This window comes from Rhineura floridana, chromosome 22 (genome assembly GCF_030035675.1).
Source record: "Rhineura floridana isolate rRhiFlo1 chromosome 22, rRhiFlo1.hap2, whole genome shotgun sequence".
NCBI classification, from domain to species: domain Eukaryota; kingdom Metazoa; phylum Chordata; class Lepidosauria; order Squamata; family Rhineuridae; genus Rhineura; species Rhineura floridana.
The window spans coordinates 8,812,950-8,837,058 of record NC_084501.1 but is presented as its reverse complement, the minus strand read 5'-3'; the positions used below and the strand labels follow the sequence as shown (position 1 = coordinate 8,837,058).

Genomic DNA, 24,109 nt, shown 5'->3' with positions numbered 1-24,109 from the left:
TGCTGCTATTTTAATTGTTTCAAAAATGTTTCAATTACTTTTAACAGTTCTATCAATCATGTAAACCGCATAGAGGTTTGGGCCAGTCACTGTCTCTCACCTGAACCCACCTCACGGGGTTGTCGTGAGGGTAACATGGGGAGGGGGAGGACAATGTATGCCACCTTTTGCTCCTTGGAGGAAAAGTGGTATATGAATCAATCTAATTCCTGAAGGATCCCTAAGTCCATATTCTGGCTCCAGCCAGAGCATGTGAAAACTCAACATACAATAGCCTTCCTCAGCCTTTAGTCCCCAGGTGTTGTCGGACTGCAACTCCCATCAGCCCCAGCCCACATGGCCAATGGTCAGGAATGATGGGAACTGAAGTCCAGAAACATTTGGGGACCCAAAGGTTGGGAAAGACTGATGTACAATTATGGTGGCGATGGGCTCCCCCTGCCTTGGGTATTCAGTGATAGACTTCATCTGCACATGGAGGTTGAGTATGTGACACTGTTTGTCTGCACATGCTGCAAGGGTGTCCTCTTTAGGAGCGAGTCTCTTAATGTTCCTTCCAGGAAGGGATGCCAGGGCAGGCTTTGATTCAGTTCGCGTTTAAAGCCAAATCTCTCAGATTCTCACTTTCCGAAACAATATGACAACTGAAACACAGCCATCTTTCAAAATTCCCACACATTCAAATTTCGTGCTGCTGTTCTCCAATCTAAAATGTTTCCAAAAATGCTTATATTAGGGGAAAGTCTGCACAAAAACGAATGTGTTCATGAAAACAATGTCTCAGTAGGCATTCTAGGAAGAGACATTGCTTCCCAAAATGGGTACGTTAGTCTAAACTGCGTGCAAAAATATGTTGTGTTAGGAGAAATTTGCACCAAAATGCTGGACCGTTTTCATGAAGATTTAAAACAAAAGCCAAGCCGCCGCCACCCTCAAATTGCCACAGAAATGCAGAGAAATGAATTTAAGATTGTAAAAAACAATCTGGAACGGGTTCAGAGGAGGGCAACAAGGATGATCAGGGGACTGGAAACCAAGCCCTTTGAGGAGAGACTGAAAGAACTGGGCATGTTTGGCCTGGAGAAGAGAAGACTGAGGGGAGATATGATAGCACTCTTCAAGTACATGAAAGGTTGTCACATAGAGGAGGGCTGGGATCTCTTCTTGATTGTCCCAGAGTGCTGGACATGGAATAATAGGCTGAAGCTGCAGGGAGCCAGATTTTGACTGGACATCAAGAAAAACGTCCTAACTTTTAAAGCAATACAACAATGGAATCAATGACCTAGAGAGGTAGTGGGCTCTCCGACTCTGGAGGCATTCAAGAGGCAGCTGGACAGCCATCTGTCAGGAATGCTTTGATTTGGATTCCTGCATTGAGCAGGGGGTTGGACTCGATGGCCTTATAGGCCCCTTCCAACTCTACTATTCTATGAGAGAATAGAAATGGAGAGAAGTGACAGATCCTTCGTCTCTGCTTCCAAGGCTTATGCCTGTTACTGAAAAAACGGGTGCCTTAGTGGAGCCCTCTTTTGGGTGAAGCCCCTAGTTGCGTGTGCCTTGCAATTTGCCCAGGGAGGCTGAATTGGCATTGAGCTGCTGCTATCTAACTGATGTTGATTTACTAGAATAAGGGAGTTTCCAAAGTCCTGCATCTAAAGTTCCAGACAGCCTGAGGATATGGGGAACAGCCTTCCACCAACACCTCCGGTGCCATGGGACTCAGATCAGGATGTCCACATCCTTGTCAACCCTCCCACCCCCATATTTCTACCCTAAAGATTGGCTCCAACTTTCAATGTTCCCAGCAGATTGTTGGCATGACAGACCCTCCACTTCCTATCATCGGCATCTGCAAGGAGAAGATGAGTGTGCATTTCTTGTTTTCCTTTCTTTTAAAAAAAGTGGCCGTCTCTCTTATCTTGTAAGAACATTCGGCACCTCGCACAGTCAGCCGGATCTCCAGGAGCATCGCCTGTGCGAGATACCACCACGCTCAGCGCAGGAGCCATGGGCAACTGCATAAAAACAGTGAGTCCAGGGTCTCGGTGGTGCACTTAGGGAATTGTAGACTCTGGACTTTAAGGGTCTCACAGGAAGAGCCCCCTCTTGAAATGGGAATGAGTATGACTTCACACTTCAGGAAATGCGCTTGGGTCCTCCTCCTGCATTTGGGGACCCCTCTGCAGAAGGGGAAGGCTGGGCATGTGCCCTAAAATCCAACCCTGATGGTGCCACTGTAGAAGTCTCCTTGCTTAGAGTTGCCTACTGTTGGGCCAAAAGGTTCTCAAAAGAGAAGGGTAGGCTTGAATTTGGAAGGTGGGTGAGAGATCTTTGGCAAAAGAGGGTCTGAAACAGACTTCTTGCTTTTGTGCTTGGGGGGGAATGCAGTGTCATTCTAAGGCAGGGGTGGAAAACTTTTGTGGGGGCCTGAGGGCCGCATTCCCTTCTAGGCAACCTTCCAGGGGCCACATGCCAGTGATGGGTGGAGCCAGAGGCAAAATCAGGCGGGGAAACAAATATAAATTTCACCTTTCTATACTAGGCTAGTGCCTACAAACATTCACACGCCCCTTCTCTTTCCACCATATAGATAAGCAAGAGGCATTATCCAGTGGAGGCTGGTCCGTTAGGGCACAGGAGGCACCACCCCACCAACTTCAGTCTGCCCTCAGCCAGCCCCTGCCTGTCTGCTGCCTTACTTACAGCCAATCAGGGAGCGGCTCTGCCTCTCATTGGCTCTGGCTCCACCTAGGGTTGGTCTACCTGCCTTCCGCCCCACCAGTCCCAATGGGTACCAGCCACTATCAGAGTTCAAGGGCACAGTCCACCCAGGCAAAAGCAGGGTGTGAAGAAGGGCCAGCGAGGGGTGTGGCCTGGGGAGAGGGGGGGTGGCTTGGGGACGGTTCCAAGGGCCAGACAGAGAAGCCTGGAGGGTCACATGTGGTCCCTGGGCCTGAGGTTCTAGAGCATCCCTGTTCTAGGGGGATTTTGTTTCCACACCTTTTCCCATCCTTATGCCTGGAAACCTAACCCTGAGTAGAAACCCGAGAGAGGCACTGCCCAGAGAAGGTAGCTTCCTATGTTCCTAATAATGGGCCATTGTCAACAAAATCAGAGTAGACCCACTGGAATGAATGAACCTAAGCTGGCCTTGTCGATTAACTTCAAGGGTTCTACTCTGGATAGGACTAGCACAGAGCACCGCCCAATAATAATGTATGTTTATTTTATTTATAAAAGTATTTATATATCACCCTCTTACAAAACATCAGAGCAGCGTGCAGCAGCATAAAAAATCTTGTAAAGTAAGAATAATGATGAGATGTGCTTTAGGGCACGGGTCCCAGACTGTGGTCCGTGGACCACCAGTGCTCTGTCCGCAAGGTTCATCCAACTGCCTGTGGCATGTCCTCCTGAAATATTCGGATTGATGTTAAATTGTAGTTTTCTGGCTTTTTTTTATTTCTCATATTGTATTTTATTGTATTACTGTTTGAGTTCTATGGAATGCAAATGTTAATCCAACAAAATACCTACTGAAGACCTTCCTCTTTCAACAAGCCTTTTAAGTCCGTCTATCCCAGTCTGCATCTGTGTTGGAATTGCTTTTTAAGATGTTTTTAAAGCTTCTTCTTATTTATTTATTTTAACAAAATAGACGTTTCTACAGCTTTTTTTTAAAAAAAAATCAAGATGTTTTGTTTTAAGATGTTTTGAATAGTTGTTTTGTTTTAATATATTCTAAAGTTTTTATGATGTGTTAAAATGTTTTTAGTGCTTTTGTATGCTGCCCTGGGCTCCTACTGGGAGAAAGGGCGGGTTATAAATCTAATAAACAGTAAGAGTAATAACAATAATAATAAAATACAGTAAATAAAAGAAGCAATTATTTTTTTTTTTTTTTAAAATCATGCAGCCTCTAGCCCAGTGCATAACAATGGCTGCAATAGGCAGAAAAAGGATTGTGGCCTGCCAAGGTACCCTTAACAATTTCAAGTGGTCCATGAGGTGAAAAAGTTTGGGCACCACTGCTTTAAGACACGATCCAGACGCCTGACCCGTTCCCCTGGACTCCACCCAGCCCAGAATGACTCAGCCCATTCCCCTTTCTTCCTCGGCACAAGCAACGGGGCTGCAGATGTGGCCGCGGCTGTGCACTCTCCATCAACACCGCGCCACTCTCTGGCCAGGGTTTGGATGGATATTCTTGCATGGAGTGATTTAAAATAGAGATGCCGCTTTTTAACTTGAAAAGGATCCAAAACAGCTCATAAGAACAAAGAAAAGAAAACGGCCCAATTATTTATTTATAACCGCCCTATCCAAGACGTATGCACAGATAAAATATGCATGAGCAGCAGCCATAAAGCAGTAAAAAAAATTTTGGGGGGGGGGGTTGCTGGTGGAGAGAGAGAGAGAGAAGTTAGGGAAATCAGATCAAAGCAGCAGAAACACAAATTGACTCTTAAAAGTCTTAGACATGAAAAGAAACAAAAACAAAGGATGGTGCACGATGGTCTGTCTTGGGAGAATATTCTGCGGATGGGGTGACACCAGTGAAAAGGCCCTCCACGTGGTTTCTACCTCCTTAGCCCCTTAGAAGTAGGGCAGGTTTGTTTGTTGTTGATGTTATTAATGAATCACGTTCTATGAAACATCTCAAGGCGATTTCCCAATGCAGTCAAAACGGACGTAAAGCAATTGCGTTTATAAAAATGATTTCAGGTCTGATTCGGATAGGAATGTCCACTTAGGCTTGTGGAAAGAGGTAAGTCTTCAACAGGTGCCAAAAAGACAACAGAAAAGGTGCCGATCTGAGAAGTCACAGCAACTGGGAAGGAGTTCTAAAGGGAAGGTGCCACCATACTAACCAGGGCCGGTGCCAGGTATGACTGGGCCCTTGGGCACCAGCCTGCCTTGGGCCCATGGTACCTGCCCGCATACCCCACTACCTCTCCCATCACCTTGCATGAATGCCATATGTGCTGCGCATGCATGCCTACCATCAACCGAGAGGGCAGCAGGGGCTTCCGTAAGGAGCTGCTGCCCCCACAGCCACCTTCATTGGGCTCTTACTGGGAGGAAGGGCAGGATATGCATTTAATAAATAAATAAATAAGATGGTGGCAGGGATGGCAGCCCCTTAGGAAGCCACCATTGCCATCTTGGTTGATGGCAGGCATGTGCACGCAGCATTCACAGCCACGGGAGAGGAAGGTTCATGCAGGCTTATTGAAGCCTGTGCGGTCTGTATGTGGGTGATTGCCTGAGAGCTCCCTCTCTGTGATCTGTGGCAGGGTTGGGAGTTGACACTGCCACAAAACAGGAGTGCTACCCTCCTGCCTTCAGGGGCCCCTCGGCTAGGGCCCTACCTAGCTGCCTTCTGGCCCTGGCCCTGACACTAATGGCCTGATTCAGACATTGTACAAAACAGACCTGATAAGATGCTGTCGGCAAGAGGCCTTCTCCTGCAGAGCTCAGTGATCACTTCAGTGTATAAAGGATGAGATGATCTTTAGGTACCCTGGTCCCAAATTGTGTAGGGCTTTATATGCCATCGCCAGCATCTTGAACTTAGCCCCATAGCTGGCTGGGAGCTGGCTGTCCTGATATAAACCTATACTATAAGAATTTATCTAATCTTTTAAAACCATATGGCCACCAGCACCATATCTGATGGCAGTTAGTTGCACAAGTTAATTAAGCATTGTATGAAGGATTTCCATCCGGGACCTCTCAACATTTAGCGTCACTGGATGACTCCAGGTTATAGTATTATGGGAGAGGGAGAAAAAGTATATCTCTCTCTAAATCCATTTTTTTAAACTCTGTACATGACAACTTCACTGTTAGTTAAAGGGCAAAACAAATAAAATGGGTTTAACCTGGTCTCTAAAACTATACACCACAGGTTGAGTGATTCTGAAGTGTGTGTTCCATGGTGCCAATGGGCCACATGTTGGCAGCTGCCATGACTCTGGAATCTAGCAGGGATCTAGACATGGAGATGGAGGCTGCAGGGGCACCAGATTGGGAGTCTGGTCAGGGCTCAGAGCTGACTGCTGAAGACAGGGAGACCATTGCACCTGAAGCTGTTAGGCAGGAACCCCCAGAGGAACCTTCCAGATCACCAGGGCCTATAGGGCCAGAGCCCAGACGTCATGGGTACCGTCCCTTGAGTCTACAGAACCAGTTGCCTCCCACCACACTTCACCAGTCCAGCAGCACAGGAGGAAGACTATGGAACAAAGGAGGAGTGTCCATCTTCAGGCCACAGTATTGGCCCTTTAAGACTCTAAAGTTGTCTACAAGGGGGTGAAGCCTGGAGGAGACAGAGGCTGGAAAGGCCTCAGTCTACTCCCAACCTTTGTTGGAACAAGCTGTTGACCTGGAACTATCCATAGTCCGGCAACCTTTGACCAGCTTCCCTGCTTTCTCCATAGGATCCAACATTGGGCCAGAACAATGTTGGACCACAACAAACACAACAGTTTTGGTGGGACACTATATTCTGCTCCCTCTCAGGCAGCAAATGTCTTGGGCTGGCTCTGGTATGCAGTGTAACTCTGCAGTGTGGACAGTCTACCTCTAACCACTAGGTGGTCTGGCACTCCTTTGATCCTACAGAGGGGCACGATGTCTCTCTGAATCCAGCCTCCCATGGGTCTGAATGAGGGACCCTTTGCCAGTAGACCACATAAAACCTGCCCAAGCGGTCCATCCATTGTGCTGAAAGTGGCATTCCTTGCAAATTCAACAGCCGAAATTAAGGAGGGTGTCGTCAAGAGCGATGTCGTTTGCTGCCTTGAACGATGTCGTATAACAGGATCGTTTTCTATATTGATATTGCAGTGTTTAGGGATTGATTGCCTGGCCTCTTTCTGTGGCTTTCTTGTTAGTTTATATAAATATTGTTATTTCCGAGGGGCTTCAGCAAGAAATATTTCCTCTTCCCTCCCTCTCTCATGACACGTAAAAGATCCTCTTAAAGCCCAATTTAAAAGCACTAAATCATCCAATACACTACAATCTGGAACATACGTAGCTGCCTTATACTGAATCACATCAGTGGCCAGTTGTCTGTTTCAACTGCAGCTCACCAGAGAGCCAGCGTGGTGCAGTGGTTAGAGCGTCGGACTACGACCTGGGAGACCAGGGTCTGAATCCCCACACAGCCCTGAAGCTCGCTGGGTGACCTTGGGCCAGCCACTGCCTCTCAGCCTCAGAGGAAGGCAATGGTAAACCCCCTCTGAATACCGCTTACCACGAAAACCCTGGGGAAGCTGCAACATGGTGGAAGAGATGGGAGAAATGGTGATGCGCTGGGCTGTCTCGGGTGCTTCTCTCATCTGCTTCTAGATTTAGGAAGCTTTTATACTCAAGAGCCCATTTGATGTCTCCACTGGGCCTCCTCTCCCACCAGCCAGGGTATGGCAACAATGTCCTAAATAGGGCAATAGCAATAAGTCCTCATCTCCGCTGTTCGGCACTGAGCCTCACCTCCACACCAATTCCAATGCCGAGGTACCTTCATTGTTATGAATCAGGGCTATTGCTTGGGTCATCCTGTTCTTTTGCCATTGCTCAAGAGCCAGTGTGGCATAGTGGTTATAGTGTTGCACTATGATGTGGGAGACCAGGGTTCAAGTGCCCACATAGCCATGAAGCTTGCTGGGTGGCCTTGGGCCAGTCTCTGCCTCTCGGCCTCAGAGGGAGGCATGGGAAACCCCCTCTGAATACTGCTTACCATGACAACCCTATTCATAGGGTCGCCATAAGTGGAAATTGACATGAAGGCGGTACATTTCCATTTTTCAACAGCTCCCCAGGACCCCAGGCAGGGACCTTAACTGACTCTGTTTTGTTGGATCCTTGATGTGCAAATAGGAAGACAGGAGGGTGTCTTATGCTGAATCAGACCATTCATCCATTGAGCTCCATCGCTGTCCACACTGACTGGCAGAAGCTCTTCAGGGTGTCAGATAAGGGTCTCCCCGGCCCTACCTGGAGGTGCTGGGGCCTTCTGCAGGCAAGGCAGATGCAAAGCATAAGAAGAGTCCTGCTGGGTCAGCAGAGCTTGGAAAAGTTACTTTTTTGAACTACAACTCCCATCAGCCCAGTCCAGTGGCCATGCTGGCTGGGGCTGATGGGAGTTGTAGTTCAAAAAAAGCAACTTTTCCAAGCTCTGGGGTCAGGCCCATGGCTCATCTAGTCCAGCATCCTGTTCTCGCAATGTCCAGTCAGATGCCTACGAGAAGCCTGCAAGCGGGACCTGAGAGCACAGCGGCAACTCTCCCCTTTTGTGATTCCCAGTGGCTGGCATTCGGAAGGGCACTGCCCCCCAAAGTGGAGGCAGAACATAGCCACAGTGGCTAGTAGCCATCGATAGCCTCCATGGCTCTGACGCTGAGCTGCGGCCACTCTCTTGGGCCTTTTCAGCTAGAGTGCCAAAGGGAAACGACGAGGGCAAAAGAGCATGGCAAATTGTGTGAAGTCTGCACATGCTGACTGATACGTAGAGATGGGAATTCAGAAACAATTTATCACATTTCTAGAGAAATCCCAGACAGTGATCAGGGGGAGCAGAGTGCCCGCTCTGTCTGTGTTGTCCAGTTGCTCACTGTGGATGGGCGATTCCATCTTAAGGCCTGTCCTGCTCTGTTTGGCTTCGGTATCTTTGAACCAGACTTGGACTTAACCGTAGGGATGGCGAGAATTTTGATTCAGTTCACCTTTCAAGCCGAATCTACCAAATTCGCACTTTGGCAAACAACGACAGAGCCGAAACGCGGGCGTCTTTTGCAACTTGCACTTCTTTGAAACTTGCGATGCAGTTCACCAACCAAACTCTGACGACCAAAAAGGCACGTGTGAGGGGAGTGTGTGCCTTAATGACGATATGAATGAAAGCAGTATGCCAAAAACGCATTATGTGATGAGAAATGGCTTGCCGAAATGGGTACCGTAGTCGAAACCGCCTGCAAAAAATGTGTTTAGGATGAGAAATCCGCACTGAAATGCTGGAGGATTTTCATGAGGATTTTTTTTTTTAATTGCAAATCTCTGCAGAAACGTGGAGAACAGACTTTAAGATGGGAAAAATGGGAAACTGAGGGGACCAAAATGGACATCTCATTGCATCCCTACTTAGCAGCCCTGCAAACAGAAGACTACCTTTTGCAACGCAGGACACATGACCACCCTAACTCCCCCCTCCCGCAACTAGGATAATGATAATAAATAAATAAATGATGATGATGGCGGACTCTCATTGTAAGGATGACAACAAGATAAACGACACTACATTGTCCTCAGAGTAGACCTGTTGAAAATAATGGAGCTGAATGAGTCATGCCCATTAATTCTAATGGGTCTACTCCAAGTTTGGATGCAACCCTACGTCCATCTGTGCTTTTTTAGGCCCAATCTCTTAACAGAGTCTCTATAATAGTTTACCTCTGAACAGAGCTTGGAAATGTTACTTTTTTGAACTACAACTCCCATCAACCCAATCCAGTGGCCATGCTGGTTGGGGCTGATGGGAGTTGTAGTTTTAAAAAGTAACTTTTCCAAGCACTGCCTCTGAAAGCCAGTGACTGTGGAAGTACAGTGGGAGAGGGTTGGTACTCCCATGCCCTGCTTCCCTTTGGGGCATCTGTTGGAGCCACTCCCCTATGAGGGAAGGCTGTAGTGTTATGTTGTTGTTGTGATGTGCCTTCAAGTCGACTATGGCTTATGGCGACCCTATGAATCAGTGACCTCCAAGAGCATCTGTCATGAACCACCCTGTTCAGATCTTGTAAGTTCAAGTCTGTGGCTCCCTTTATGGAATCAATCCATCTCTTGTTTGGCCTTCCTCTTTTTCTACTCCTTTCTGTTTTTCTGTATTAGTTTTTTTAGTAGTGTTAGGGCAGAGGGAGAAACACTTTTCTCTGTCTGCTTTCTCCATGCCGTGCATGACTTTATGCACTTCTATCATGTTGCCTCTGACTTGCCTTCTCTCTAAAGCAGAAAAGCCCCCAATGCTGCAACCTTTTCTCAAAAGGGAGTTGCTCCGTCCCCTCGATCATTCGGGTTACTTTTTTCTGAACTGTGGAAGGCTTCAGAAGAGGATTAGACAAATTCATCGACAAGCAGGCGGCTAGCAGGGCTAGCAGCGACAACGGCTATGTTTTCTCCCTCCACTGTGGGAGGCAGGTGCCTCTGGGTACCAGTTCCTAGGAATCGTAAGTGAGGAGAGTTCCTGTTGAGCTTGGGTCCTCCTTGGGGGCTTCCCAGAGGCATCTGGGGGCCACCGTGGCAACAAAATCCTGCAAAAAAAAGAGGATTTCTGGCTTTAGCAATCGGTTAGGCTGTACATTTAACTCAGCGCAAGCTGAAGGCAGGGTTGGACAAGGCTAGCTCTGCATCTTTTTCTAATTCAACCCCACGATCTTATCCGTACCTCAGGGGACCTTGTGAAAAATGGTTCCATCTTCTTTTGCGCAAGGAAAGAGATCCCAAGGGTGCCAGGAAGAGGAGCATTATATTTATGAAATAGCGACTGTTCGCACATCTTGAGCAATGCTCCTCTATGGGGAAGCGATGAGGGGAAAATACAAACGAACCCATTTTCTATCAACAGCCTGTCCGTAGATCTAAATTGGTGCTTAATTTCTACAAATTAGAAAGAAAAAAAGGCTTCAGTTAGCCTGGAAACCTCCAGCGCCTGATCACCAGAGGCTCTTTAAAGAGAGGGACGGAATCTCTGTAGCTGCAATGAGCAAATGCACTCTGCTTTATTCAATTGTGACTTAATAGGGTCGCGCACTTTCTAAAGCGTATTGTTTTTTAAAAACCTAGCATAGAGGCTAAAGATGCAATTCTATAACCCCTAATCTCAGTGGTTCTTAATAGACATGTAGGTTGCACTGTAAGTGACTGAACTAGGAAATTGTTTGTTTCAATCTCAGTTACTTTGAATGGAAGCTGGTATAGCACAGTGGAGAGGAGAGCCTGGCTGGGAGTCCAGAGTCTGTGAGTTCAAATCCCCGCTCGTGTCTCCTGGGTGTCAAGGACCAGCTAAAAATCTCCCCCACAGGGAGTGGCTCAGGGGTTATGTGCCCTGCTAACTGTGCAGCCGTGGGCAAGCTGCGTAGTCCCAAGGAGCCCAGTTGCCCCCCAGCTGGCAGTTGCGGACAAGGAAGGGGCTGGCTTGTGCAGCTGTGGCAAGCTGAGCAGGCCCTAGCCAGCTGGGGAGGACTAGCCTCAGAGGGAGGCCATGGGAAACCCCCTCTGAATACCACTTACCATGAACACCCGATTCATAGGGACGCCATAAGTCGGGATCGACTTGAAGGCCGTCCATTTCCATTTCCAGTTAGTTTGAATGAGGAAAGGCCATGGCACAGTGGCAGAGCATCTGCCTTTCATGCAGAAGGTCCCAGGTTCAATCCCCAGCACCTGTGGGTGGGGTTGGGAGAGTCTCCCTGTCTGATTCTCTGGACAGCCTCTGCCAGTCAAGTGTAGACAATACTGTGCTAGATGCTTTGACTTAGTATAAGACAGCCACATATGTTCCTCATCTTATCTCTGCCATGCACTCTGTAAGTAGTCCTGGGCAAGCCTCAGCCTTCTCTCCCTCCAGTCTGTTATAGGGGCGATAATTATAGTGGCCTACCTTGCCAGGCTGTTTTAAATAATGCAAAAAGCCAGCCAAACCCTTGAGAGTTCAATTCAGACAGGCAAGGATGGATTATTCTATTTCTCACCTATTTCAATGCCACATGTGATGATTTATACATTCTGCCCAATTTCTGAATTTATCAGTTTTTTTAAAAAGAGGCATGAAAATTTGAATTTATCACAAAACATGCATTTACTAGGGGTGTGCATTGGCCTCAAGATCTGTGCTCTTTTTTAAAAAAAAAAATCCAATTTGTTTCTGAGTCTCTCTGTGTGCTCTCCTCTTTGATTTGTGATTTAGGTTCCAAGCCACTCTCTATATAATGAAGCTCTGTGTTTCCCATTCACTCTTATGGGGAATCTAAAAATAGCTATGACTTTTTTGCTCTGTTTGGCAGAAGCAGATGAATTTTGCAGGCACAGGAGCCCCTCCAGAATGCATGAAGCCTGCCAGACTGTAGCCAAATAGGTTTAGGGGCTTAACGGGGTAGGTAAAAGAGATTAATGCTCCTCCCTAATCTATATTAGGGCAGTGCCTTGATTAAGCCATCTAAAACTTTAAAATCCATATTAGTTTCACAGTTTTGAGAGGAGGATCAGTAGTTTATCTATTTTACATTAAAATAATTAAGAGGTGGCTGAGTGATATGCATTCTTGCTTGAATGTATATATAGGGTGTGTGTGTGTGTGTGTGTGTGTATATTTGGGCAGCTCAGATATCTGGTGCTTGCTTGTTGAAATGAAAGAGGATATCCTCCAATAGACATTACAAGGGGAGGCTGTCTTGACTGCTGCCTGCAAGGTGATGCAGAACCCTGGTTTATTATTACCTATTTTCAAGCACAGCAGCAGATGATTAAAAAAAAAAAAGTTAAATGAAGTCAAGGCTTTAAGGCTTTAAATGAAGTCAAGCCTTTAAAAATCCTCTACTGCTCTGCTCTAAGAAGAACAAAAAACATAACCCAGAGTTCTTCAGTCTTCTGCGGGCAGCATTCAAGACAGCCTGACTTCTTGCAATGCCTATGGATCTAGAGTAGGGAAATCCAGAGACATAGAAAAACAGAGAGAGTGAGTACAGACAAAAGCAGAGAGTACAGAAAAACAGAGCGGCTTGAGGTTTTGTGGGGGCCCTGCTCTGACTGGGGATGCTTCACTGACATTGTGGGATAACTCGAGAGGGGTAAAATCACGCCAATTTGCCTCATTATTTTGGCCCATTCCTGCATTCTGGTATTTGTTGATCTGAGAACTGCATCACAAAATTCAGAGAACTATGAAATCCAAAGGATAATTTCGTTCTGATCCATACATTTCTTCAGGAGATGCAGATCAGGTTGACCCACTTCTGAATTCACAAAAATTGGCTTCCTGAAGCATCCCTAAATTCAGATGCCCATTAATATTACATTTTTAAAATGTATAAGGAATAGTAACCTAGGTGTCATCATTTGCTTCTGTAATATATATATTTAAAAAATCAAAGCAATCTTTTTTAAAAAAAAGTATGACATGATAGGCTGATCGTTTTTGAGAAAGTTTATACACAGTGCTTTATACACATGTTTATATACCAGTTGTTATGAAATGCAAAAAAAAAAAAAAAAGTATATTCATCCTGCGATGATAATCAAACAGCTAGACCTTGAACCTGGGAATATGGAAATACCTTTGCAATATCAAAAAATAGCTATATTTCACTTCACACGTCAACAGAGCCATTTTACTCTTCTTGGACATGCTTTTAGATGGCTGATTTCTGTCTGCCAACTCTTCACTCCTCTAATCACATAGAGGTCTCCAGCACCACCAGCCACTCTCCTGAAATGCTTTCCCTATTTTCTTCTTCTCATGCATGAGCTACTGGAACATCTTTCTTTGTCTAATTCTCTCTCCCACTATTCTGTCCCGGCAACAGCCCAAGAAACTCCAGTCATAATCCTGCCCTCTCTTGCTAAACAAAGATGGCAATGGTTTTTGAGGTGCTGAATCCAGGTGCCGTGCTAATGCTCCCGACGTGTGCTGGAACCTAAGAAGCCTCTCCCAAGCCCCCAAGGAAAGTGTTTTTATGAGAGCACAAGTCAGGACAGGGCAAAACTGGCACCCTTCCCAGGACAGTTGGCTGAGTCTGTTTCCACTGTGGAGTCACAGGGGAGACTGGCTGTGCCAGCCCATTGTTCTCAGTTTCTTTAAATTACAGTCAAAACAGATATAATTTGTTTTGTTTATGGAGAGACCAGTGTGAATTTTTGTGATTAACTTGAACTGTGTAGCTTGTCCATCTGCCAACACAAGCCTAACTTTAGGAACTCACTGCCAGAATATGTAAGGGTGGCCTCTAGTTTGGCTGGTACCAAAACAGTGCTGGACAAATTCATGGGGAATGATTATGGTCAGAGTCTATGCAAAAGAATAACAACATCAGAAATGGCAATATCCAAACCCGTACGAGAACATTTCAACATACCAAGGCACTCCATAACTGACCTTAAGATGGTCATCCATGAATAGAGATGGAAGGATTTGTCCATTTTGGTTGTGCCGGTTTCTCACTTTTCTCATCTTAAATTCAATTCTCCACATCTCTGCAGCGATTTGCAATTTAAAATAAAAAAAAAATTCTCATGAAAATTCTTCACCATTTTATTGTTGAATTTCTCCTAACCAATACATTTTTGTGTGCAGTTTTGACGAATGTGCACGTTTTGGCAAGCAGTTTCTCCTGATATAATGCATTTTGTAGGTCATTTTAACTAAACGATTCATTTGTATACACATGTTCCCCTCAGGTCTGCATTTTATGTAAACGTTGGTTGGTGCACTGCACTGCAAAAGTCAAATGCGTGTGAATTTTGAAGGATGGCTGCGTTTCGGTTGTCATAATGTTTTGGAAAGTGCAAATCTGGAAAATTCAGCTTTCAATGCAAACTCAACAAATTTCTCCCCCGCTCCTAGCCATGAATAAAGGAAAACTGTTGATCTTGGGCTCCTGCTGGGAGGAGGGAAGGGATATAAACCAAATAATAGTCATATTTTGGTCATTTTGTTGTGTCTACTGTTTTTAAAGTCTGCTTTTATTGCTGTTTTTAAATGAATTATTTTATCCTATTTTCATGTAAAGTGTATAGAGATTTATTTATTTTTAACCAAGTGGTATATAAATCATGCTAAATACATAATCATAATAAAAAGCTTTGAAAGGAAAATCCAGTGGGAAGCTGTGAACTATAGTTTATCAGGCAGTTCAGTCATGTCATCTGCAGCTTGAATCAACATTGCAGTGGTTGTTTTTCATCACACTCTCTGTGCTAATAAACTTACCAATTACCAGGTAGCCCATGTCATGCCAACACTAGCTTGTTAAAGGGAAGAGCCCAAGGTCACCCAGTCAGCTTTGTGGCCAAGTGGGGATTTGAACCTGTGTCTCCCAGGGTCATTAATTCAAGGTAGGGTGGCCACATGGCCTACATTACAGCGGCTAAGCGTCTATTTTGGGTGTGGGGAAGCTTTGGTCCTCCAGATGTTGCTGAGTAGGGTTGCCAGATCCTGTATTATTAGGAGAAGAGAAAGTCAGCCAAGTGCAGGTGTTCTTGCAACATTGTAATGGGAAAAACCACAAGGTGGAATTCTCCCTCCCCCCTGCGCAACTTTTAAAGATACAGAAGACTTGGCTCTGGCTCCACCTAGTGGTGACCTCCTGCCTTACATCCTACCAGTCCCAATGGCCACCTTTTTTTGTGTTTCCTTTTTTTGGTGGTTATGTCAGTGGCTACCTTAGTTACATTGGATCCTTTTGGGGCACTCTGTGGTCCTTTGTTAATGTCTGAAAATGGGTCCATTGGAGGTCCAGAAAAGGCTGCGCTAAGTCCGCCTAGAGTCTTTTAAACTCTGATGGAAGGCCACCGGTCTCACAGCAGCTTTCAGAAAACTTATCAGGGATGTCATTGCTGAAAGATGAGTTTTCATTTTGTTAGAAATCAACCCACTGCTTAATGTTTTCTCCTTCTAATTAGGGATGAGAGAGAAATGTGATTGTTTGCATTTAAAGGTGAATTAATAAATTAGGTCAAGCAGGTAAATTAGGACTTTCCAAAACAATATGCGAACTGAAACAGCGCCATCTCTCAAAATTTGCACTCCTCCGAATTTTACACTGCAGGCCTCCAGCCAAGTAACATATGCAAAAATGTGTATCTTTAAAGCGTGCGTAGAAATACTTATATTACTGAAAATTGCATACAAAAATGCATTATATGAAGGATACTTGCTTTGCAAAAATGTGCACGTTAGGCAACATCGCATACAAAAAGGTACACGTGAGGAGGAATGTGCGCTGAAATGCTGTTGCATTTCCATGAGGACCTTTTCAAAAGAAAAATGCAAAGTGATGCGGAAATGTTGAGAGCTGAATTTAAGATTAGAAAAATTAGAAAGTGAGAGGAACACAAATGGACAGATTCACACGCACCCCTGATCCTGGTTTCCTCTTTTCTGCAAATTGTGTCAGCCTCAGAGGCTCAGCGCATCTTGGCATGTAATAAACAGAACTCCCAGACAATTTACTTGTTTAAGAAAAGGCTGAGGTGAGAAATAAATTTCCATTAATTCAGAGCAGCGGCCTGACAGGGGAGGCATAAAGTTATCACAGCAAATGGGAGGCAGGGACGTTCATTTACAGGCCAGCCGAGCGTGTGCTTTGGTGATGACATTTGGGACCAAATGGATCTACTGCTGCTTGGGATCCGAATCACACATGCACTCATCTGCACAAAAATACCCTCCTATACCTTTCCCACTAGGGTTGCCAGGCTCATGGCCTGAGACTGATCCTGTATCTTTAGGAGAAGAGAAAGTCAGCCAAGTGCAGGTGTTCTTGCAACCCTGTAATGGGAAAAACCACAAGGTGGAATTCTCCCGTCCCCCTGCACAACTTTTAAAGACACAGAAGACCCTGTGGAGCAGCCTATCCCAACCAGTGTGCCTCCAGATGTTGTTGGACCACAACTCCCATCAGCCTCAGCCAGCATTGTCAATGGTCAGGAAAGATGGGAATTGTGGTCCAACAACATCTGGAGGCACACTGATTGGGAAAGGCTGCTGTGGAGGCTGGGCCTGGCAACCAAGAGGTCTTCTGTATCTTTAAAGTTTGTGCAGGGGGAAGGGAGAATTCTACCTTGTGATTTTTCCCATTACAGTGTTGCAACAACACCTGCACTTGGCTGACTTCCTCTTCTCCTAAAGATACAGGATCAGTCCCGGGCCATGAACCTGGCAACCCTATTTCCCACATATTATGGGACACAAAATGCTTCTCAGCATCAGAGAATGCCTGATCAAATGTACAAGGGATCATGAACAGCTACTCCACCTTTCCATGCAACTCTCTGCCACACCTTTTCTCACCTTTTTATTTTATTTTATTTAACAAAATTTATATACTGCTTGGCTGTAAAAGAAAAAAAAAGACCTAAAACCTCTAAGCGGTTTTCGAAAAGCATTAAAAACTATTAGCTCGGGACTAGCTTACTCGTGAGACTGCCTGACACCATATGTGCCCGCTTGAGTACTTCGATCTGCCCTGTTGCAGATGCCGCGTAATACCCATTCTGCACTTGTGGCTATTTTTAATTGTTTTAGAGACGTGTTTAATTGTTTGTTTTTAACTGTTCTGTTGATAATGTTAATGTTTTTTGTAAACTGCTTGGAGGTCTTGATATTCAAGCAGTGTAAATCGATACAATTCAAAACATTTTTTAAACAATTGAAACGGCAACACAGTACAAAAGTTTAAAACTCATCAATAGTGATGGGTCTGGATAAAAATGGAAATGGATTGCCTTCAAGTCGATCCTGACCTATGGCGACCCTATGAAAAGGGTGTTCATGGTAAGCGGTATTCAGAGGGGATTTACCATTGCCTCCCTCTGAGGCTAGTCCTCCCCAGCTGGCTAGGGCCCGCTCAGCTTGCCACAGCTTCACATGCCAGCCCCTTCCTTGTCCACAACTGCCAGCTGGGGGGCAACAGGGCTCCTCGGGACTATGCCGCTTGCCCACGGCTGCACAGGTGGCAGGGCACGTAACCCCTGAGCCGCTCCCTGTGGGGGTGATCTTTAGCTGGCCCTTGACACCCAGGAGACATGAGCAGGGATTTGAACTCACACGCTCTGGACTCCCAACCAGGCTCTCCTCCCCACTGTGCTATACCAGCTAACTGGATAGGCTTGCCTAATAAGAAAAGTTTGAAGCAGGCACAAAGAAGAATACAGTGAAGGCAGGGCATTCCAAAGAATAGGGGCTGCCATCCTAAAAGAATGAGGGAAGGGCTTTAGCTCAGTGATAGAGCATTTGTTGTGCAGGCAGAAGGTCCCAGGTTTGATCCCTGACATCTCCAGGCAGAGCTAGAGACCTTCCCTGGTCTGAAACCCTGGAGAGATGCTACCAGCCAGGGGTAGACAATAATGAGCTAGATTGACAATTGAGGGTCTGAATCAGTGTAAGGAAGCTTTCTGTGTTGCTGTGTCGCTCTGCTGGAAGGCAAGATAAGCCTTTGCCAACAGCTCTCGAGTTCTGAGGTTCTTGAGTCTGAAAACCAAGTCCCCTGAGGAACGGTTGAACAAGCTGGAGAACACCTTGTGAAAGGGATTGCAGGAGAAGGGAAAACAAACAAAGGTGACAACAGTCTTCAAACATCTGACAGGCTTTCTATCTCTTGGCCCAGAGGGCAGGGCAAGAATGTAGGTGGACAATTTCAAGGAAGTAGATTTCAGCTAAACATTGAGAGGGACTTCTGAAGAGCGAGAACCATTCTGGCAGTGGAATCCCTTCACTGGAGGGATTTAAGCAGGAGGCTTGATGGCCATCTGTCAGGGATACTGTAGTTGCAAGATGGCTGTGTTGAACCAGGGGTTGGACTAGATGACCTCGCAGCATCCTTCCAACTCTAAAATTCTATTCCCCTGAGATGCTGCAGCTGGGTGCTGCCCAGGTGGCATGTATTTCATTTGTTTACTAAATTTATATCCTACCCTTCCTCCTAAAAGGAGGACAAGGCAGCAAGCAGACGATAAAACATTTAAAACATCTGTAAAGCATCTTAAAACGTCTTTTTAAAAATCTTTTAAAAAGAATGCCTTTTAAAAGAACTATGCCCACACAGATGCAGACTGGGATAAGTCTCTACTTAAAAGTCTTCTTGAAAGAGGAAGCTCTTCAGTAGGCACCGAACAGACAACAGAGATGGAGACAGAGCATTGCCCTGTGACAAGGCCTTTTTGATGGTGGCTCCCTACTTGTGGAATGCTTTCCCTGGTGAGGTGTGTCTGTCCCTCTCATGACTAACATTCAGGAGGAATATTAAAACATACCTGCTCATTCAGGCATTTGATGGCTGAAGCATACTGTTCCCAGCAATCTTGACATGATTGCCTCTGAGGGTTATGTGGTGGTTTAAAATGTTTGTTGATGTTTTTCATTGTTTTTAGATGTTTTCAAAGCTGTTTTTACAGTTTTAATTGTATTGTTTTTACTACTCTGTTGCTTGCTGCCCCAGGCTCCTTTGGAACGAAGGGCAGAAATTTTTAATGTAAATCATGATGATAATAATAATTAGCAATAAATCCCCATGGGGTTATTTTGATAGCTGAATTCTTCTCTAAAAGCTGGTTTGTAAAGGGAAGGAAACCAAGATGCTGGTAATTAGTACAAAAGTGTGTAAGAACCACCAGCCCACTGGAGGCTGACCTATTAGGTCAAATGGGACTCTGCCCCATCAACCTCACTCTGTTCTAGGGATGGCATCCTCTCTTTGTTTATGTTTCATTTTCAAGTGTGGCCCCCGGTGGCCATTAATGATCCGATTCCTTTTTCCTCCGATATCTTTTCATTTTTCCGGTCTCCTCTGATTCTTTTTTTATTCTTTGCTTTACAGAGAATTATCGATATTATAATTGTTACTTATTCACGAGACTCCACTGGTATTAACCTTTATTCTGAACTCTGTAATGATTGCCTATTTACACTCCTTTTCGAGTGTACTGCAAAGCAGACGGAGTAAGGCAAATAACTGAGTCAGTGTCTTACCCCCTGCTGCTTTCAATCTGCTGCTTTCTGTCTGTCAGTTACAACAAACCCTCCATTGACATCAGTGAAAGGTAATACACATTTGAAGAGCTCGCATGAAAAGTAGATCGATAAAGGTATCACTCATGCTACTGATGATTTCAAAGTGACTTTTAAAAAAAATGAATCAGGAAAAAAAATAATGTATCGGAAACCAGGCGTGGAGAGTTACTACCTCAATTTTTTCTCCGCAGATATAGAGAATATCAGAAATAATAATTAAACTGATGGCAAATCAATTATTGCAGAAATTGAGCTGATCACTGCTCTGTTCTCAGACAGCCTGCCTTCTTAATTACAACAACTCCAGGGGTGGCCCTGCCTGTTTCCTACTCCTCCTTAGTATCATTGTTGCCCTAAGGAGCAGGATGGGGACAAAACTTGAATGAGTTGTCTCTGCCTGCCATTGGCTCTGGCTCCACCAATCATTGGCCCTGCCTCCACGTCCTGTTGGGCTCCCTGCCTTCCACCCCACCAGTCCCAATGGACACCAGCCACCACTGCACCAGCCTGTAGTTAGCCAGGAAGAAAAGGGGACTCTCAGCTGCCGAGCACACCCCTCTCTTCAGTTGAGATGAAACAGCGGGGAGTGAAATCAAAAGCGAGGAGCAGAGAAATGTGTGACACTACCTTTCAAGCCCGAGACATCCCTTCTCACACACAATTCCTTTGGGTGAATATGATGAGCAAAACATGGATGGCGAGCCTCCAAAAAGTACTAATAAATCCAGCTCGGGGCAGTTTGTCTCTCCCTCCCTGATCCTTCAGACAGAAATTGACCCCAAATGTTTAGGCTATCTTGAGTCTGGAGAAATGGGGGGCCATTCCGATTAAGGATATGCAGGCAAAAAAACCTCTCCTCATCAAATTTTATAGGAGGTATCTATGAGCTATAGCCATTCCCTAGGTAAGTTTCTAGTCCTCATAGTTCTGAATTACAGACTGTATTAGATAAGGATATGGGAAGCTGCCTTCTACCGAGTCAAACCGTTAGTCCATCTCACTTGGTGTTGTCAAGCATGACTGGTAGCACCTCCCCAGGGTTCCAGGCAGGGGTCTTTCCCAACTCTACCTGGGTGTGTGCGAGTGCCGCGAATCGAACCTGGGACCTCCTGCCTGCAAAGCAGGTGCTCTGCCCCTGAGCTAGTTACAGGACTCCCTCAGGTAACCGCTCCGGGCACCGACATCCATGCATTTGTGCATTATTTAAAATAGTTTTTGTTTTGCTTCCAAAAAAACCCCTCTCTGTTGAATGAATGGATCCTTTATTCCAGTCACAGACCGAATGATTCAAATCAGTATTAAAAGCCACCAAAATTAAAGTACATATAAAACACAACTGCTGAAAAGGCCCTCAAGACAGCTTACAAAAACCACAAACATAACAATACAATATAAGATACATCAGTGAAACAATACAATTTACAAAATACAATTTACAAAAGTTAAATAACTGCTCTTAGGCTAGCAATGTCAGAGGCACAACACTTGAGGGGAAAGGAACAGGGAAGAACAAGGGGGGAAAGCACGCTCAGGCACCAGTTCTGAAATTACAGTTCTTATCATGACCAGCTGGAATGGAAGCAGGTAGCCTGATAGCACTGGTGTGGGCCAGGGCAGCTACAAACCAGATAAATACAGATTAAGCAGTTCCTTATCCGGAAGACTGGCAGCATTTTTTCCTAATTTGCATTGTGATTTAAAAAAAAAAAACACCACTTTGCGACACTTTTGGTAACAGAAGATGACACATCCCAAATTCAATACCAATCAATACCAAATTTGCAGGAATACTCCTAGGCAAAGCAGGTAATAGAGAGGAAATTAGCTTTTTGTCTGCATTCACCCCTCTCTGTTGTGTCTCTCCCCCCCCTTTTGTTTTAGGAGAGGCGTCTAAGCCATGAGTTGGACTTCGCTGTTGTTGAGGATCTGATTGATGACTGGGCAGGGAATTATTCCTACGCGGAGTACACATCTTACAACAGTACTCTGACCCAGCCATGTCACAGCACCTATTGCTCCAACTTGATCGGCAGCATCCCGGCATTCCTGGCAGTAGCCGGCGCCTTGGGCGTACTCTGCAATGTGGCCCTTGGCATCACCGTGGCCGTGTGCCTTCGGCTTTGGGACCAAGCCGGGCTCTTGCTGGCAACCCTGTCAGCTGCCCTATTTGCTGCCGTCTTGCCCTTTTTCGCGGTGGGCGTTGGCCAGGGCTGGATCTTTGGAGACGCCTTTTGCCAGACGGCACGTGCCGTTGAGCACGGATGTCTTTTTGCCCAAGGGCTGTTGGTGGCTGGCAGTGTGTGTCAAATCTCCAAGGCCCTTCCTGGCGTCCTCTTGAATATCATCCTCTGGCTTATGGGGTTCCTGCTTGCAATACCAGCAGCCCTGATCAGCAGCACAGGGGAAGATGGGTGGGCGGTGTGCATCCCAAACCAGGGAGACGAGCTGCGCCTCTGGTCTCTTGCTCATGCCATCTTCTGCCTGGCCATTTTTGACATCCTTCCAGTGGTGGTTGCTTTGGCCAATGTGGTGTTGAAGTGGCAGAGGTTGGGCTGGCACCCACCCATGGTCATAACGTGGCTTTTTTACCTCCTCTGGGCACCGTACGGAGTGGCCCTGATCCTGGACATGCTGCTGAAGATGGGCTTGCTCACCCCAACCTGCAGCTTGCGAGAACGTTTTGACTATTTCCTGGGACTCTCAGAGGGACTGGGGGTCTTCCACTGCTTTCTGTGCCCCCTGTTGATTCTGGGGGCAGTCATCCATCACCACAGGGCTGCCCAGTGAGGCAGGTGCTAAATGGAGAGACCGCTATAATCTCCAGGACTTTGAACACCAGAACACTTTGTATCTACTTCTGCTTTTGCAACAAGGCCCCGGAGACAATCTTAGAAGTGCATGATAGCCAAGCTTGAGACATGTTAAAAAATAAAATAAAGTTTTGTGTTCAGGCAATCTAAATTCTGCTTCCAGACGTGGTGAATTCTGCAACACTTACTGTGCAAAAAGGGACACGTTTGTGTAATCTCTCTTATTTTGCAGAATTTGAGGGAGGACTTACGATGCTCGGGTACTGAAGCACAGAGAGAGAGAGAGAGAGAGGCTGGAAATTGTATTCAGACACCTCTCTGGCAGTGACAAAGTTTGGGAGCGGCATGTGTGCGTACCCCACCCAAACTCAGCACTTAAACGCGGGGAGTTGTCCTATGCCCCATCAGTCAATTGGTCCATCAAATTCAGTATTATGTATACTGATCAGCAGTAGCTTTCTAAGATTTTAGAGAGGGTTTTTGTAGCTGTACCTGGAGATGCTGGGGATTGAACATGGGGCCTTCTGTATGAAAAACAAATGCTCTACCACGGGGCCATAGCCCTTTCCATGAAAATGGAATAAGATTCAGTCAGACACTTTTTTATTTTTTGCAGCTAACGGCCATTAGGTTTCCAGTCTTCATGGTTCTAAATAAAAAAACTGTTTTAAGCGGATTTAAATTGAAACAAAGGGAGTTGCCTTATACTAAGTGACACTGTTAGTCCTTCTAGTAGAGGTGTGTACTAGCATCAAGATTCAGTTTGGATCCAAACTCAACATGTAGGATGCAGGCCACCTCATCCTGAAGTGCTTCGTGATCTGCCCAGTTTAACTCAGAGTCTAAGTATAAATCTGCATCATGGGAAAACTTGGTTCCCCTCCCGTTCACTATTACGGGGAATCAAAATGGCTCTAACCTTTTTTCTTTTGGACAGAAGTGGATGAAATTTGCAGGCATAGTAGCTCCCCCAGAGTAGAGTCAGCCTGCCCAATAATAGACAAATACATCCAGGTACATTTTCTGCTGGGGACCGTTAAATTCTGATATATATATTGCATCCTTTCTGAGGCAGTGAAATCTACCCTGTTCCAAAATGATAGCTGCAGCGGTTCTCCTGCCAAGTCAGACTTAGCAGCATTGGAGTGGGCAAAACAGGGATCACTTAAGCTCCCCTAATGTTTTGTGGGCAATCAGCCTGAAAACACCAGAGACGAGAGCGGGCATCCCTGGGTAAGAAACCTGACCAATTGCAGACAAATAAGCTGATAGGGTTTTTTTGTGCTGAAAATTGAAATGGACCGCCTTCAAGTCGATCCTGACTTATGGCGACCCTATGAATAGGGTTTTCATGGTAAGCGGTATTCAGAGGGGGGTTACCATTGCCTCCCTCTGAGGCTGAGAGGCAGTGACCGGTCCAAGGTCACCCAGTGAGCTTCATGACTGTGTGGGGATTCGAACCCTGGTCTCCCAGGTGTTAGTCCGACACCTTAACCACTACGCCACACTGGCT

The 24,109-nt window shown here is 45.7% G+C and overlaps 1 protein-coding gene across 1 annotated transcript; it reads left to right on the top strand.

Annotated features, from left to right (window-relative positions):
* Nucleotides 1-1,905: 1,905 nt before the first annotated feature.
* LOC133375138 (atypical chemokine receptor 1-like) lies at nt 1,906-23,660 on the top strand. Its single transcript, XM_061606702.1, has 2 exons — nt 1,906-2,031; nt 21,668-23,660. Exons 1-2 carry the CDS (start codon nt 2,011-2,013, stop codon nt 22,571-22,573), a joined length of 927 nt encoding a protein of 308 aa, XP_061462686.1. The 5' UTR covers nt 1,906-2,010; the 3' UTR covers nt 22,574-23,660.
* The last annotated feature ends 449 nt before the right edge of the window (nt 23,661-24,109 follow it).

Excerpts from the sequence above, each read along its gene's own strand:
- LOC133375138 (XM_061606702.1), top strand. The coding sequence starts at position 2,011 with ATGGGCAACTGCATAAAAACA. Across the intron at positions 2,032-21,667 it reads TGGGCAACTGCATAAAAACA|GAGAGGCGTCTAAGCCATGA; the intron begins GTGAGTCCAGGG and ends CTTTTGTTTTAG.